Source organism: Rhea americana, unplaced genomic scaffold (assembly GCF_003343005.1).
Source record: "Rhea americana isolate MKP2758 unplaced genomic scaffold, rheAme1 scaffold_308, whole genome shotgun sequence".
NCBI lineage: Eukaryota > Metazoa > Chordata > Aves > Rheiformes > Rheidae > Rhea > Rhea americana.
The window spans coordinates 116,786-133,805 of NW_028186433.1; the positions used below are offsets into that span (position 1 = coordinate 116,786).

A 17,020-nucleotide genomic window follows, 5' to 3' on the forward strand; every position below is an offset into this window, starting at 1 on the left:
GATCCTAGAATTCTGCCTCCCCAAAATAACACATCGGGATATCTTAAGACAATAGGTTCTCAAGAGTCTAAGCACTGGCAAGCATAAGGCAGAAAACTTAAAATTTTCCTCAATAAATATGTAACCTAGATGCTAACTTGATTCTGATTAATACTCAGGACTTGTAATGTTCATGCTAACTCTTATGTGTTATGTAAAATGAAGCTTCCTGTCCACAAGCACTAACCCTGTCCCACTGTGGTATCAGTGCACCATGCCACCTACTAAAGCCCAGCACAGCTCCCCATCCACAGAGCCTTTTCATGTATATTTTACAAGTGTTTCATATCTAAAAATGCAAAATATTAAAGCCCTGTGGTCTAAGGCTCTGTAGTTCAAAGGCTACAAGCATATAAAGGGCTCTGTTACAGCCTGCAGTGTTTCAGCTGTAGCAATGACTTATTTCATCAGTGCTTTCCATGCTGGTTTACTCTGCTCTGATGCAGCATCCCTGCCTACAGTACTGAGCAAATGCAATAGTCCTGGCAACAGTTCACTAGCCACTACCAGAACTTCAAAGCACCCTACGTTCAAGGTTTGTGAGTGGTTCAACCCTGAAACCTGGTAGTGTAGGTGAATTTTCCACTTGTTTTTATTTACCCACATACAAAAACTTTCCTAACTAAAACCACCTAGAGGAACAAATAAATTAAAGCAACTTATTCCCACTGAAATCAATGGGATTTAGGTTCCTCAGCATCTCCAGAGAAGCAGATCAGTGGTTACAGATACTTTACAAAATAGTTGCAAGTAGCCTGCTGGTACCTCTGAATCATACAACTTGCATGTGTATTAAAAATACCCATAAAGAAATGGTTTTGAAGGTGGTCATTACATGGCAGCCTGAACAGCTTGTTCATGTAAACACAATTTAGTTTAATACCATTTTCAGAAAAGCAATACAGCATAAAACCTCACGGAAGCAGTCTTCTCCATCATTGTTTCCAAGCGTGATCTGCTACACTCCACTTTTTCAAAAAGAAACCATTTATATGGTTACCAACCCAGTTATTACCAACCAGCAAGTTACAAGTTGATTCACAATGGGACTTTGACAAAGTCATCATGTCAAGCTCTTTCCATGATATGCAAGAACCTTACGTGCTAATAACTCCATTGACGGGTCTTGGTGCTCCACAGGGCTTGGCAGGATGGGATTCAGGAGTATTTGCAGTAGAAACACCCAGGTTCTCTAGTGGCTGGGATCCAGAAACACTCTAAGGAAGGATGAGAAAGATCACAACAAATAAGCTTCCTAAACAGACACAACTTCCTTATTCCCAGTTTCTAGTTGAGGATTCTGCACCAGAGTTACGGTTTCCAAGGGTTCCTAAGTCAGCAGAGGACCAAGAGATTGGAGTTTTAAGGACTTCTTCTGAGAGAGCAGCTCTGGTAAGTGGATGTATATGTACAATGCTCTCACAAAGAATTTCAATTCCCCTCAAGTTACCACCTAGGAGCATGAAACACACAACCGCCAACAACAAAGCAAATCAAGCAATGAGATATTTTAGTATTTGTCTCAATAGTGCAAAGGAAGTTCAAAACCACCTGTAAATCTTGCAGGTTGCTTTGGAAGTCTGATACTCTGTGCGGTAGACAAGAGCTTTGCAGCCATGTGCCTTAAGAACTTTGGGAGAAACAGGAGGAAAGGGAGCAGAGACCTGCAAACACTTCCCACCAGCCTGCAAATAACCTACGGGGAGGGCGGAGACTGTTACACTCCAGCTTCCAAAAAAATACTGGCTTTGCAAAACCTGTCAGTGACATTCCTGCTTTCTACCCTAGTAGGTACCAGTGTGGTCCAAAGCACACATCCCCTTCACCCTGGCACTTGTCTCTCCAAGCCTCAGCCTCTCAGCCCCTTCTATTTTCTTTTTAGACAAGCTCCTCCTCTTCCCTAGGGTTAAACTTCATTTCTTCTTTCAAATATTTTTTGCAACACTTCCTACGCTTACTGCCAATGCCTCTCCAGCTGGATTTCCCCCTGTGCGCAAGTGAGGGTGGTCATGCATTTCAAGCATTGGCCAGAAGGACAAAAGAAAAAGCCTGACATAGCTGTTTAGGAGTCAGTCAGTCAGTCCCTCTTGACACATACTCCATCTCAAAGTATGGGCATTCTGAGAGTAAGATCTTCCCTACCCTCATTTGCCAAACTCAATCAACAAGCAAAAAAAATCACGCTACAGTAGCGCTGGACTAACTGTTTCCAGAAGCGTGAGTCAGGTCTCTACTAATGAAAGAACGATTTATGGCAACACGAAGAACTTCTGCCCATTGCCTATTTGAGGAACTTTGCTGGGTTTTCTACGCTTCTGCTAAAGAGACGTTTCTTCTAGGGGGAGCAGAGACAGGATCAAACTGTGTCTGGTATTTGGGCAGTGAATGCTGCTGCCGCGGATCAGAGAGCACTGGAAGTGTTGCACAAGCCCAATGCTGAACCCTGACAAGGCAAAGTCAGCGCAAGATCTGAACGTTTTCCCTCTAGCTTTTAGAGGCTTGGCAAGCTTGAGCAACCACATGACAACTCCTTTGGAGGCATGCACAGTTCAGGAGGGCGGGTACACATGACTCATAAACTCTTTTGAAACAGGGTATTTTCTTCTCCAGAAAGGGCCTTGAAGGAGGAATCACTTCTCCAAGAACTCTGGCTTGATTATTCAAGATAGGAACACAAGGCGACCTCCTCCTTCCTGAGGAGGAGCTGGAAAACGTCAATCCAAAGTCGATTTTATCAGAAACATTCCAGTCTCATCCAATCTCTCTGGATAGGGATGTACCCTCATAGGATGGATGAGCAGGATGCCAAGTACTCTACGTTTTGGGTGCATTTGGTGTCTGAAAGGCCAGGTCTTTGGGATCTTTGGGACTCTCAGAGGAGACAAAGATTCAACTTTACAGGCCTGTTTGCAGCACATGACACCAGAAGCTTGCTAACTGCCAGGGCCTCTCCTAGCAGTGAAGAAGCTGTTTTACAAGTATGTGCTGCTAGAGGGATGGTCAGGACTCAGCACCAGAAGCACCTCCAGGATCCCATCCCATCTCCTCTACCTGCCCCACCGACTCCACAAAAACAAGTTTAGAATTTCTCCTAGAAACAAACCCCCAAGTGCAGAGAAGAGTCCTACCAAGAAACTCCATCAGCAGCTCTTATTTATTAAGAATTTCAAGCTCACTAGCATGTCAAATAATTAACAGCTATCAACAGCTAAACTGCTATTTCTTGAGGGCTCCACATAGTTCTGTCTTTGGGTTAAAAAAAACCCAACATTTATTCACACACCGAGTTTGCAGTTCTGATCTAGAAGCTGACAATAAGACATTTCTAGGCCTTCTTTATAAAGCTTTTCCCTTCACTGACAAGGTAATTCATTCCTCCTGAGGATTCTCAACCACACTCTGCATATCAAGCCAATGCCTTGGGAGACGTATCACAGTACAATTCTCCAGAACGTGCTCTGGCCAAAGGAGACACCTGTAAGTGGAAGAGATCCAAGCAGCCAAAACCTGGGAATGAGCTGTGACGGATTTACTCCCCTTACCCTACATCATAGCATCTCTCTCCTCCTCTCCTGCTTTGCTCTGAAGATAGGAAGAGTCAAATTCAGAGCTGCTCTAAGAGCATCAACTGACAGGTACCTCTCCAGAAGAGGCCTACAACAAGTAACTCTTCTAGCAAGTGTCCTAATGCAACCGAAATGGGTCTCTGGACTTAATCTCTGGCTCTGAACAGATCAAACCACTGACTCAACACCCCACCCTTATGAGCAAGGCTAATTCAGCACAAACGCTCCTGCAGGAGTGCACAAAGGTTTGGTGCCCAAAGGCAACGTTTCCTGTGGCTAGCACCTTCAGCACTGCTGCAGCAGCAGGCAGCCCAGAAGTTATGCACTTGCTTTTACCAGCATCCATGCATGGAAAGGGAATTTAAAAAGTCCATTTCAAGAGGAATTACCCTCCAAAGCAGTAAGAGCGGCTGCAAAAGCACCTGTATAAAAAGGTACCAGGTAGTAACCTGGAGTCTACTTTACACTGAAAACTTTATTCTTCACTGCTCTTGGTATACTCTGTTTGTATCACTGCTACCCCCAAGGCCTTTAAGAGAGATCAGATCTCCACAGCATTAGCAGTGTATTAAAAAAGGTTCCTGTCTGAAGAGTTTATATCCAAGTGAAAAGGATGAGAGAAAAAACCAGGCAGAAACAGAAGTGAATAAACATAGCAACAGCGAGATGTTTCTGAGCTGCATAAACAGAGGCAGCATGCTACCCAAACAGGCACTGTCTTTTCTATGCATCAGAAATGCATAGAGATTTTCTTTGCTATACACACAGAGATGATGTCTAAAGCAGAATCTAAAAAAGGGCAACACAACGATTTTGCAGGTTATTTATGGAAAATGTCTCGAATGAGTAGGGACAAAGTCAAAAAGGACACAGTCCTTCCTTCTGCAGATCACCAAACGGAAAACAGACTTGTGTCAGATAAACATCCTGATTTAAATAAACAGGTAAGAAACAAGATTTTCTTCCTACCATGGTTAAATTTGATTGTTTATCTCAGTTATCAGTTTGCTATTTACAGATTAGCTCTGAAATAACAGCCAATTCATCACTGAAGGAGCTTACTATTTCTGAACAGGATCAGAGGATGCTGTCACAGTGTTGATTACTTTCTGAGCACTTTTTTGGTTAAAACAGAAAGGGAGGACGATGACATTGCTGTTCAAAGCCAGACGCTGTGTAACGCTTGCATTTCAATCGTGATCTGCAAAAGCCCCTGTCGTTCTAGCTCTCCAATCTCCTGCCGCTCTTCCAGCGTGGCTCTGTTTTGATCTGAAGTGCAATCTACTATTGCAGTCAGGAAAAAAACCTGTTCATTGTACCAAATTACACAGCAGAGTTTTGGGGCTGAGCTAAGCTGCTAATTAAAGACTTAATTCCAAACGCACATCTGAAAGCCCATGTCAAGTGAGGAGACATTTTATTACAACTGCTTGTATTATTGCTTGCAGTTCGATGTTAATCAAAGATTTCACAGTATTTCCTACTATTGCTCAGTATCAGAATTCTGACAGAGCTTACCAATGACGGAAGAAAACACATAAAGTACAATTCTATGGTGTCTTTGGTTTTGCCTTTTTTGTTTTTTTTTAAACTGTAGCAACTACGCTGAATATTGTCCTATGATACTCATGTACGGCTTTGCAACAAATCTCCCTTTCTCCCCAAATGCTGCATCAGGATGAAGAAGCAGGCGCTCTGCAGCTTGGTAGTAGGAGTTTGAGCCACATTAGGGACCACCCTTCTCCTAGTACTACACTGCAACTTCAAAATCCTCCATTTTAATACGTGGATGCGTCCCACAGGATCAAAAGTAATCACAGCCAGACTGAGCAGTACGATCAAGCCTTTACTCTGTGGCCTACATTTCTGCATTAAATAATAAATACCTGGCACTCCATATAGTTTCCAGTGCATCTCACTGAGATCATTAGTTCCTTTTCTAAGGGGTAAAATTCAGGCAGATTATTAATAGCCACATCTTTAGAAGCTTTTGCTAATTGTGCTGCTCTCAGTTTGAGGTGCTTTTGCTAGAGGGAAAGGATTAGTTAGGATTTTTAAGCTTCGTAAAATGTAATGCGTATTACAAAGGTACCCCAAGGAACTCTCTTCTAAAAGGTGTTTAAATCATTTATAACTCCTCTCCCAAATAACTTGAGAGGAGGCAAACTACACAGACCAACAGATCTGCAATTCCCATGTAAAGTCCCACAGTGAGGAACCTCTGCAGGAGGCCAGCCCTGTGCCAGACACATTTCAGGTGTCTCTCTCCACCACAGCTTGAAGGACCACCTTCCTGACCACGGACAACACTCAGATTCAGGAATATGACATATCTGGACACAGTCACTTCTGCTGCTGGCACTTACCAGCCGGTCAGCCCCAGACTCCAGCTTAACTTCAGCACTAACAGGACGGGACGCATCATCTACTGGAGGATCAGGGGGCGATGCTTCACCAAGAACTATCAGCCCCTGAAAAAGAGGGAAGGCAACAGGAATTAACTGTGGGTTCCTTAGTCTCAACAGGGGAGCTGCACATCCATCGTCCGCCAGAAACTAAAACCACCACGCAGCAAGGCTTGCGTTCCTGCAACATTTTTCAGACGGGATGCCAAGCTGAATCCCCTGCTGCCTGGATTTTCCTAACAGCAAAGCTGAACTTAGAAGGGGAAAGGCAGCGGCTGACACCAGATCACATGCCTTCGACCCATTAATAGTAGACAGTTAGCTCCGTCTCACACAAAACTGCTGAACCACTGCCGCCTTCTCCCTTCCCACCCCTCCGCCTCCTCCCATACACTGCCCGTAGAGTAGGTACAGCTCGCTGCCTGCCAGCAAAACCCTAAGAACATCTCAGTGCAGAGCAGGAAACTACTGCTTTAATAATACTAAATGGAATTCGCCACTGCAGCCGAACAAACAATTCGGAGTCAGTGCCAAAAACGTGCAGTCAAACTTGTAGCTCTGAGCGGATTTTTCAAAGAAGTGATATTCACAAAATTCACTAAAGGAAGAAAAACACAGATAAACAAAGCAATGCTATAAACCTAGCAGGACAAAGCACACTGGCAAAGCACTGTTTTATCAGGCTTCACATGTGTTTGTCCTGCTTATGTTTTGGTCTAAGTGAAGCCTACCCAAAAGCTGAGACTGTTTTCTCTCTGATGTCAAGGGATTTAGCCACTGACTTCTCTTGTAAGGCTGATCTTAAACCCTGAGAGAATCTTTTATACAGCAGACAGTGGCTTTCCAGAAAAATCTTGGTAGCCCGTACTTGAACAATTTATTTAGAAGTAGACATAAGGTAGTTCATAAACAAAATACAACTGCACAGGGCCTCTGACCAGCACTTAGGAAGCAGCTAGCTTCTAAAATAAGTACGATGACTAGTTTCTAGAGTTTCCTGAAATCCCAGAAGGATGCTCAGTAGATGAGAGAGGCTGCGAGCCCAAACAGAAATACCACTGTGTTTTTCCTGCAGTCTTGAAAACCCAACTCCAAAAGCAAGCCATCACGTTCTGCTCCTGCTTCTGGAAACCTCCTCAGCCATGCTTCAGCAGCAGAGAGGTTGGTCCTCTCCGGGTCTCAAGTATAGGAGACAACTGAAACAAAGCTGGCAAAAGGGAAAAAGGGGCAACTAAATGGAAATTTGTGATCAAGGAAATTGCTTCCTTTTGATGCTCCAGAAAGCACCTGGGCTTCTAGTTTGTTCAGACAGAAGAAGGAGATGGAGAAGCACATGCATCAAGAACAGAAACAGCTACCAGGGACTTAGCCTTGGGTTAAAGGCAAGAGGACGAAGGGAGCTGCTCTGTGCCCCTAGAAAGAGCAGTAATTGCTTCCAAATACTGTTTAAAAGTGTGTCACGCACACATACGATACTTTGTCTTAAGAGCTCCACGCTGCCGAGGTGCTGAAGAGCTCACCCTGCAGAATACGGATGGGAGAAGGAGACTCTCAGAGCGAACGCAATGCTTCGCACCGCCTTCCACGCTCTATTCGGTGCTTTTGTTTTTCACGCTCTCAGAGAGAAGCTGCACTGTCCAAACCTACCCGACCTGCTACCCACCCCATCCTCAGGCACCTGCCCAGGGCACAGCCTCGAGGAACCTCCAGGCTTGAAGTCAGGACGATCTTCCCACTGAGTGGTTGCGCTCTCTGTTTTTTGCTTTCAAGATTTTTAAATTTCTGTTGTTTATATGATTGTGAATAATAAAGTAGGAATTAGAAGGGCAACAAAATTTCAACTCCCTTTCAGGGCAGGGAAAGGAGCAGTTCTTGTGAATTATGCCAAGGTCACACAATACTTTTTTTCTCCCCTCCAGCATTCTGTGAAACAAAGCCAAACAAAAGCAGCCCAGAAAAGGGCCCCCTCTCCCTATTTATGGGTAAGGTTGCTTCTTCATTGCCCTCATTTTTACCATTATGGTCTTAACTAGAAGTCAGTTGTACAGTTCTCAGTTACACTGTTTCACAGTCCTGTAGCAGTAGGCAGCTTCTGGCAGGGGACCAAGGGGTGGGGAAGATGACTGACACACATTAAGACATACCAGAAAGAGAGCGGGTGTCTTACACAGCTCCTCCCAGAGAGAGCAGCATCTATTACCATGCCTCAAAGCCCGGCATATCCGAGCACAGATTGGAACAGGAAATGCTCGTGTGCAAACTGCTGCAGAACTGCTGCAAATGCCTCTAACAAGAGGCTCCTCCCAAGTCTTTTTCCACTCTTCCCATCATGAGTTTTTTTTTTTTTTTTTTAAGCAGCAGTTCCAAACAGAGCTCCAAACAGTTCTCCACGCGGTTGCTAACAAAGAGGAATTTGACCAAAAGCAGAGTGATTCCCCCTTGCCTGGACTGGGGACAAGTTGAATTTGGATCTCCTGAAGTGATGTGTGAACAGCTTCACCTCTAAGGAGCTTCAGTCACTGCGTTTCAACCGATTGCAAAAAATCCCTCCTCAAGTCTTCAGAATCTTAATTCATCCCTTATTTCATCTGTGCAAGAAGGGAACTCATAAGGAGAAAGGCAGAGAAAGAGGGGGAAAACACTGTTTGAAGAGGAGCAAACACAGAGAATTTGCCACTGCCACCACGTTCAGGGAGGTGCAAAGATGCTGTGTGGCTGGGGGGGACCAGTTCGGGCCACATCCCACCTCAAAAAACTCCCAAGAAAGGACTTTTGTGAAAAGAAACAAAACACCATGTCACCATCACAGACATCCAGCCCCTAAATCAAGTGGACGCACTCTTCTAAACCAACACACAACAGAAAGCACAACAGTCCACTATTTTAAATGTCAGAAAACACAGGACTTCACAACTAACTTTCAACACATGCTTGCTTAATTGTTTTTTTCTTCCACATCTTACCAGGTTCCAACCAAGTTGATCCAAATGTACTGAAAACACAATTACTGCTGAGACACCAAGGTAGCAGAATGTACCTTCAAAACAGGTATCCTGCTATTCCTTTAACTTGACAACGCAATGCATCTCTCCTGCCAGGGTACATTGGGATGTAAATCTCGACACTTAAATGTAATTAAAAAAAATTTTTTAAGTAGCAGCTTAGAATTCCTCCACCAACCATATTTTAATCTCCTTACATTTTAGTCTTTGCTACAAATAATCCAGAGTCAAGTTATGTTGTTTGGAAAAACAAGGTGTCTTCAGATTCTTCAACTATTGCCCTTGCACAATTCAAAGCTAAGTCCATTCCAAAAAGACACCTGCATTACTGAAACAATATACACCTCTCCATTTTCTACACTTGCCCCTAGCTGCTTTTATACCTTACTCTGAGTTCTTCATTGGTGAAAACAGAAGATATATTACAAGGCAGCCTTGAGCTCAATGACATCAACACGACAGCTAGGTGCAGGTGGTGGTCTCCATGAAGTGCTACCAGAATGATGAGGCACTTGATAGCACTTTCTTGCCCAGGTAGACTCACCATTGTAAAATCCTGAACACATGAACAATTTTGCAACTACTGTAAATGGCGTGCTTAATCTTAAATTCACGTATCGCGTTATCTCAGTTGAGAAGTTCCTGTTTGAGCAAGTCCAAATAGGTGAACATCCTGTTTTCTGAAATCTCAGAGGTACTTTTCAACTTTGACACAACACAGTGATGTTCTTTCAAACCTAGAGACTATAACCTTAGATAAAAACATATGGGATGCTTGTAGATATTATCGGGCCATTTCACATGTTTGCCAAGCTGTCATACACTAGTGAAAGCACTAAATCATTAGATGAGTTTTTTTCCATTACTTTTTTAACATCTAAACATCTGGAGCAATCAACGTGCTTCCCTGAAGAACAACATAGGCAAGAGGGAATAAATGGTATTTGAAAACTAATGCTGACACAACACTCAATTTTTAAGACTTTTCCTTTATAATTGTGGATGGCCCTTCCCCCATTGAGTATCAAATACAGCAATTTTGTATTTTATACTTAGAAACCATCTTGCAAGATCTGCTTTTTTAAGACAGAAGAGAGAAGAATCTTTTTGAAACTGGTTCACTAATTTGACATACAGTCCAATTCTGAGAAGTCTTTTCCTCTAATCTCAATAATGTATTCTGTTCCGTAAGCCATGTTCTTCTACCTAGTATTTATAGCAGTTACTCACTCAATTCGTCTGTTTTTCTACAGAGCTGCATAAAAGACCACAATCTTCCTCTCCTGCCAGTGCTTTTCTACCTGCCTGGAAGTCTCTTCCCATCATTTCCCCCAGAATGCCACACATCTTGAGAAAAGTGTTTGTTGGATTATGAATTCCTGAGGATTTGTAAGTTGATGCAATACCATGACACTTCTTGCTACGAAACTCCAGACATTCCTCCCTCCCAGGACTGGCATTTAGCTATGCATGCCTGAACAGAGTAAGTCTTGATAACAGTTCCTTCCTCATCCCTTCTCTGCTCTCCCCATTCTGATGCCATCTGAGAGCAAGTTTAGAGAAAATCTTCCACTGAGGAAGGTCAGCACCTAGAAACAGACTTTTTTATGATACTGACTCACTGTGATATGCGATCATATCTCAAGTTGACTTCCTCCCCAGTCCCCTCCCTTTCCCAATAAGTCTCCTGTTCTGCTGCTCCTTATCCTCGTATCTTCAGCTACTCCCAAAAAGAAAGAACAGGAAGGAAAACAAAATCAAATAGAAAACAAGAGAGAAAGGCTAGAATTGTGGGGAGCAGCAACAAGCATGCAAAAGCAACAGCTCTCTTCAATACTCAAATGCTGGCTGTAAAGTAAGGTCCTGCAATCTTTCTGTTACCTTACTGAACCAGGGAAAAGAATTACACTCAGTGTATGCCAAGTAACATTACATCCAGTTTCACAACTGTGCAATTTGCTTTATGAGAGATGCAGGACAAACAGCATCACACGCACTCCACCTTGCATCAGGAGAGAGTGAGCCATCAGGAAGCCGACAGCCCCAAATCACACAAACGTGCTTCCGATCCTCACCTTATTGGCTCTAATCTGCTTGTAAATATCCGTTTGCTGTCGGATTCGGTATTCCAGGTCTGAGACATGGGCTTGGAGCCAATTCCAACGACTGACGATGGCTGCACGGTCTGCTGCCCATCTCCACTCTGCCCTTCGTCTCCTGGAAAAATAAAAAGGGGGAAAGGGGTTATTTTGAGTGCAACTTCAATTATACAGCCTGCAAACAGCCTAGTAGAACTGTCAAATAGATCAAAAGCTACATACTGAATGACATGAGCGTTACCCTCTAGCCACCACTAATTATGATCAGCCAAACCCTGGATGTGCTATAAAAACCAAGCCTTCACAGAGCATTATTAAAACAGTTTTTGGTACCTAGTGATTGAAGTCTTGCCTATGCAAGCGTTAAGATTTTACGCCACACTGGGCTAAACCAGCAGCTCTAGTCCTATCTGGCCACATCTGCCAGACCCACTTGTCCAAGTCTTGGAGAAAAATCCATCTACCCTCCCTTCCTAAACTTACTCTCTTTAAAAGCACTTCTGTCATCAGCCATGAAATACGGCCGAATACCAGCGTATACCACATGGCCACAATTAAAGCACTGTGGCAAGTTTCACAACGCGCACAGCTCTCGGTTTTAAGAGAGTAACCACTATTGGAGACAAGTAACAGAGCTAACAGTGGCCCTGCACAAGCTCCTCTGCTGCAACGAGGTGTTGCAAAGGAAAGCAGACAACAGTAAACTTGATTTTTGCATCTGATGACTCGACCTAGCAAACGAGGAAGTCGGGAAAAACACAAATTACCCAGTGAACTGCACCTTCAGATCTCCACTGCCGAGAGGCGCAAGCACGTGTGGGTGTGCGCGGGGGAACCCACAGGCTTTGCAAGCGCTGACCGATTTCCTACCTTCATTATCTCTACAGCGAAGACAAAATAGCGTTCTGCAGATGCATAAACATACTTCCGTTAGTATATGGACTACACCATTACATTTTCTAGTCAACTGTTACAAAAACGCCCTTACTCTGTACTGCAGAGCTCCAGACAAAAAGGAACAAAAAGAAATGGAAAAAACAAAACCAAACGAAACACAGGAATGTGTATAAAGGTAACGTGTATAAATCCAAATCTCTGCTCGCCCACCTCAGCAGTGTCACAGTACAACAGAGCATCTGCCACATCTAGATCATCGAGAAGACAAAACTAACCACAAAACACTCCCCTCTTTCCCCATGCCTCCCTCTTCTGTAGCTTTTTTCCATATACACCACATTGCCAAGTTCAGAAAATTGTTAAACCAGTTCTCCAATAGGAAGCGTTGGGTAGACAGGTCTAAAGTTTTCATCTGATTTGTGGCCTTCAAGAATCCCGTGCGACCACAAACTCCCAACCACCTCCTCACCGGAGTAAGGGATCCAGAGTAAAGTAAAGTTTTCTTCCAAACCTAACCAAGAAAATCTTCTGCTGAGATTAATCCATTGCATAGCTGAAGCCAGCCACTGTGGCAAAACCAACACGAGGTAGGTGAGATTACTCCCAGCAGCCAAATCCCCACTGCTTGTGAGATGAAATGCAAGGTAATCTAAATGAGTTACATACCACGTAAGTAAATTTATTACTGAAGGCCATGTGCTGTCCCTAACTGAACACATGGTGAGCAACAGCAGTAGCCAAGTTCCTAGAAAAAATTACACCTCTTATGCATCTGCTGTTATTTAGAAGTACTGCTCCCAATGCACTCGCTTTAAAAAGCACCAGGGTTATTACAAGTTTCACATCAGCTAATACAAACACCCTGAAAAGGATGAGCTGGCTCCATGGAACCGCAACCGAAAGGCCCAAATTTGGAGCAAGGCAATTCTAGGTATTGCTCGACCTCCGATCTGCACGTGTGATTCCAGCTCTTTGCTGATTTGGAGGAGGCCAGATTTCCACTGACACGGGCAACTGCACTAACTGCCTATATTCTCCCCCGGCCTCTCCAAGATCACTGTCAAATCACTTCTGTGAGCTTAAGCTGTCCTCTCTGAAATCCTTCACTGTGTAAAACGCCTGCTATTTGATCAACACTGACCATATGTTCAGTGTAAATTTTAACGTTTATAGTAGATGGATGCCAAGGCAAGGCTTGCTCTTAATCCTCCTTCAGCTACACCGAGGACGCAGCCAGGAGAGCCTGACGGAAGTAGGCCAGGGCTGGATAAAGGTGTGATTTACCCTACCAGCTAGGCAGCACCAGCGCTGGATGACGGGCTGATTTAGCCTACCTGCTAGCCAGAGAGACCACAGGGTTAATCCAGTTTACAATGGCTGAACAGTTGCCAGTACCACCCCAGCATCACCAGATCGTGCCGCTCCAATCCAGATCCCTGGCCCGCTCAGGCTTCATTCTGTTCCAAGAAGGATAACACGTTGCAAGCTTTAAGGCAGAGGGGACTTCCTCCCAGTAAGGAAACTCCAGTCTGCCTCCGAAATGGCATGAAATCCCCTTCGTGACACTGAAGCGATGAAAAGCGGAGTTCAGGAATCACGTCTTCCACCCTTATCTTGCAGAGAAGTTTCCTTCAGTGTCACTGTTACTCTGACTCAATCACCCACAAAACTGACAGCATTTTCATACTGTAGTTTCCCACAAGACTTTCCAAAACATACTACTTTTCTCCCAGCTAAGTTTTCCAATACTTCCATTTCAGGAGCAAAGGAGAATTTTACTGGAGAAGCATTCATCATTTTTTTTGTGGCTTAAACTAAACCAGTAAAGGCCTCTGCAATGGCTCTCTTTGCGTTCACAAATGGCATCTTCAGTTTGTGTGTGGATAAAACAGACTATCTGGACTTCCGGAGATTTTAGGATGCTGATAAGCTAGATCTCACCATGGCTCAGCCCCAGTACAGCTTTGCAGGTCCTCAACATTACATTTAATCTTGTAGAAAGGTGGGTTTTCAAAATCCACAAGAAATAATTCATAGGCTATAGACTGAAGTTTTCACAAAAAGAAACTGAAAAGGCCAAACTTACTGTCACTAGGCTTAAGTTTGCTGTCTGGGGATCCACACTGCAATGGGATTTTTTAAAAAAAAAATCGGTTAGAAGATTGAAAGTCACTGCTGAGAGCATCTCCAAACTTGTCTGCTACCTTGCTTTCCTCTGCAGGGATCTCAGCTGGCAGGAACGATATCGTCCTGCTCCTTAAATAAGTCTCATTCTTTTATTCAGATTACAAAATAGAAATCAAGATTAAGTGTATAAAAAGAGTTCATGCCCACTTAGATTGCTAAGTGACACAGAACATAAGAAGCAGCAGACTTGCTCTACGCTTTACCTAAAAACCAGGACACATGCTACCCCAGAAAAATCGACTGGATTTGAACCAAAAATAAACCCAGGTAAGCAAAACAGTAATGTATACTTCCCTCTCCTGACATCCTGCAGCATACGTGGAGGATGGGAACACACGTAACAACGGCTCAGCCACACTTTCCAAAACAGTACTGAACGAAGCGCAGGCCTCTATATTTAGAATTAAGGCTTTTTCAGAGCCTGTCCAGCCACCCCCCCCCTTGCTGCGATGTGCCGCCAGCGACATACATGTTTTCCTCGTGTAGATTAGCTTTTGGATAACAAGCTGGGCAACTCCTTTAGCTTTAATCTCTACACAAATACTCTACAAGAACAAGGATTTCTCTCGACCGGCCCTAGAAAGTAACAGCCACTTGCAAAACACAGCCTTCGAGATAGCGGCAGGCAGCCACCGCCGGCAGTCACCGAAACCCCGAGCAGACAACCGGGTAGCAGGGGGAGGGCAACCCACTTCCTTTCTTTCTAAACGCCGGCGACTTGGAAATGACAATTAATAAAAGAGTTTATTGCACCTGCCTAATATGGGGTTTGGATTAAGCAGAACAAGGAGACAGAGCGGCCAGCCAGATGGCTGGGTAAGATTGGCGTTACTTAAAGCGGGCTACATGCCTGTCGAGAAAGCGGTCTCGTGCTTAGAAAGGCAAAGCCGGGGTGCCGAGTAAAAACAGCAGCAGCACGGCGGTAACTCCTGCAGCTCCCAAGGCAAACGCTAACCATGTTGCTGCACGGGTATGTTCTGTGCAAGCGCAAGCAAGCGTGCAAAACGGGTTGGTGAAGTGCAGCGCCAAATGTGCTTGCTTATGCATCGGAAGGCAGCTGCTAGGGTCACTTTTAGTACGGGATCAGAGGAAAACAAAAAAAAAAAGCCCTTATTCCCCTTCAGCCTGAGTAAGAACAAAGTTTAGACATTGGAAGTAACAGATGAGGAAGTGAAATCAGGGCATTTTATCAAAGGTGGGGAAGTCTGAGGATCGGGATCCGGCCCCTTTCCCACTCAGCAGGGCACGGAGGGCAGCAGGAGCAGGACGGTGCTGGTGGCACATGGCTGCAGGCAAACGGGCCAGCGCAGGCAGAGGCTCCCTGCGCAGCTGCGAGGGCAGGTTAAACCCAGGAGCCAAGCCTGGGACAGAAGGCAAATTACTTGGGGGCCTGACCCTTTAAAAGTCCCTCCCCCCCCCAAAAAAAAATTAGTAATAATAATAATCTCCCTGGGCAGACTCGTCACCCTTCCGCCCGCTGCGAGCGCAGCCCGCCGCAGGGCACGCGGGGCCGGGCGCCGCGGCCCCCGAGCCCGCCCCGCGCGCAGCTGGCGTGGCACTCAGCTTGACGGACAAGGACAACGTCCTGGAAACTTCAGCAGATGGTGCTTATTGTAAACAGCCAGCGCGGGCGCGCTGAATTAGCAGCCTGACGTCTCCTCGGCCCGAGGGAAGCAATGTCTGCCCGGAAGGTCCCAGCCCTTTGCACCGGGCGGGCGGCAGCGACGGAGGGGGCGGCTGGGTGCGCGCACACCCAGCACGCAGAGGAGGAAGAAAAACCAAGGCAAGGTTAAGACGAGCCAAGTTCAGCCTGCGGGGTTATAAATACTGCACTGCATGTGCTTGGGAGGCTGCAGGGCTTCAGGGGAAAGGGAAGCACGGGAGCCCTCTCTCCGGATGCCGACTCTCACGGTCCGTGGCAGAGAACCTCCAATTCTGCCAGTTTGGGGTGAGCATGGAAAAACCTCATGGCGTAAACACCTCTCGAGTGAGCAGGAGACCAGGAGCAATGCAGAAGGACACAGTTTATCTGCATTTCCAATAGAAGTGCTATGCAATCTCTAAGAAAATTTCAGGAAGTAACTTTATCAACATGACAGTTTTTCAGATCGGTCTGATTAAATCAAGAGGGAACAGCTGAAGAAAGGTGGGAGATAAACACTTCCTAAAAGCAACAGAAGTTAGTTTAATATCACTGGAGAAGGGCAGGAAAAAAATATCCCATGTTGTATTAGCCCTAATCCTTGGGACTGGCTACAGTCCTTCCCTCAGCAAAACCAGGCAGCTGTGGGTTAAATGCAGTTGCACTCAAATAGTGAAGTCAGCTTCAGAAAAGGAAACCCACCAGCCAAACGCTCTTGCCAGAGACAGCAGTGTCCCTGTTTTACACGTGGGAAAACGAGCAGGACAGAAAGGTGACCTGCTCCCGTCATCCAGCAAGCTGCCGGAGGCAGGGAATAACGCTCTGTGCTCGGAGGCAGAGGAAGGCAGCCCTGCTCGCTGCACAGCTTCAGCTGTTTCAGAAAGAGGTGCGCGCTCTGCTTTTTTAAACTAGTATAAATACACCGCTGCCAATGAACACAGAACACCTGTGTCAATGCAGCTCCACCGAACAACCTGTGCTAGACCAAGTTCAATTGCTTCAGCAGTATCAATGCTGTAAAAGCTGTACAACCTCCATATAGATAAGCCCTCCATAACATAACCTCCATGTCTGATGACACTTGCTTAAACCAAGTTAATAAATAAAATCCAATAAAGTTGCCACGCAGTACTTCAGGTTTAAGATGTACAGGTCCATAGAGTGGAAATAATCTCTTGGTGAC

General features: G+C 45.0%; 1 protein-coding gene across 3 annotated transcripts in view; it reads right to left on the bottom strand.

The window, feature by feature from the left end:
- The window catches only part of KANSL1 (KAT8 regulatory NSL complex subunit 1), a 104,714-nt gene that overhangs the window by 18,917 nt on the left and 68,777 nt on the right, over window positions 1–17,020 (bottom strand). For 2 of the 3 annotated variants that reach the window (XM_085309927.1, XM_085309929.1), the window contains exons 3-5: window positions 11,088–11,229; window positions 5,972–6,076; window positions 1,141–1,256 (exon numbers count right to left, since the gene is read on the bottom strand). In XM_085309927.1, the coding sequence (XP_085166053.1) occupies window positions 1,141–1,256; window positions 5,972–6,076; window positions 11,088–11,229 (363 nt within the window). The remainder of the gene's footprint in view (window positions 1–1,140; window positions 1,257–5,971; window positions 6,077–11,087; window positions 11,230–17,020) is intronic. The other variant, XM_085309928.1, reaches the window with a different exon arrangement.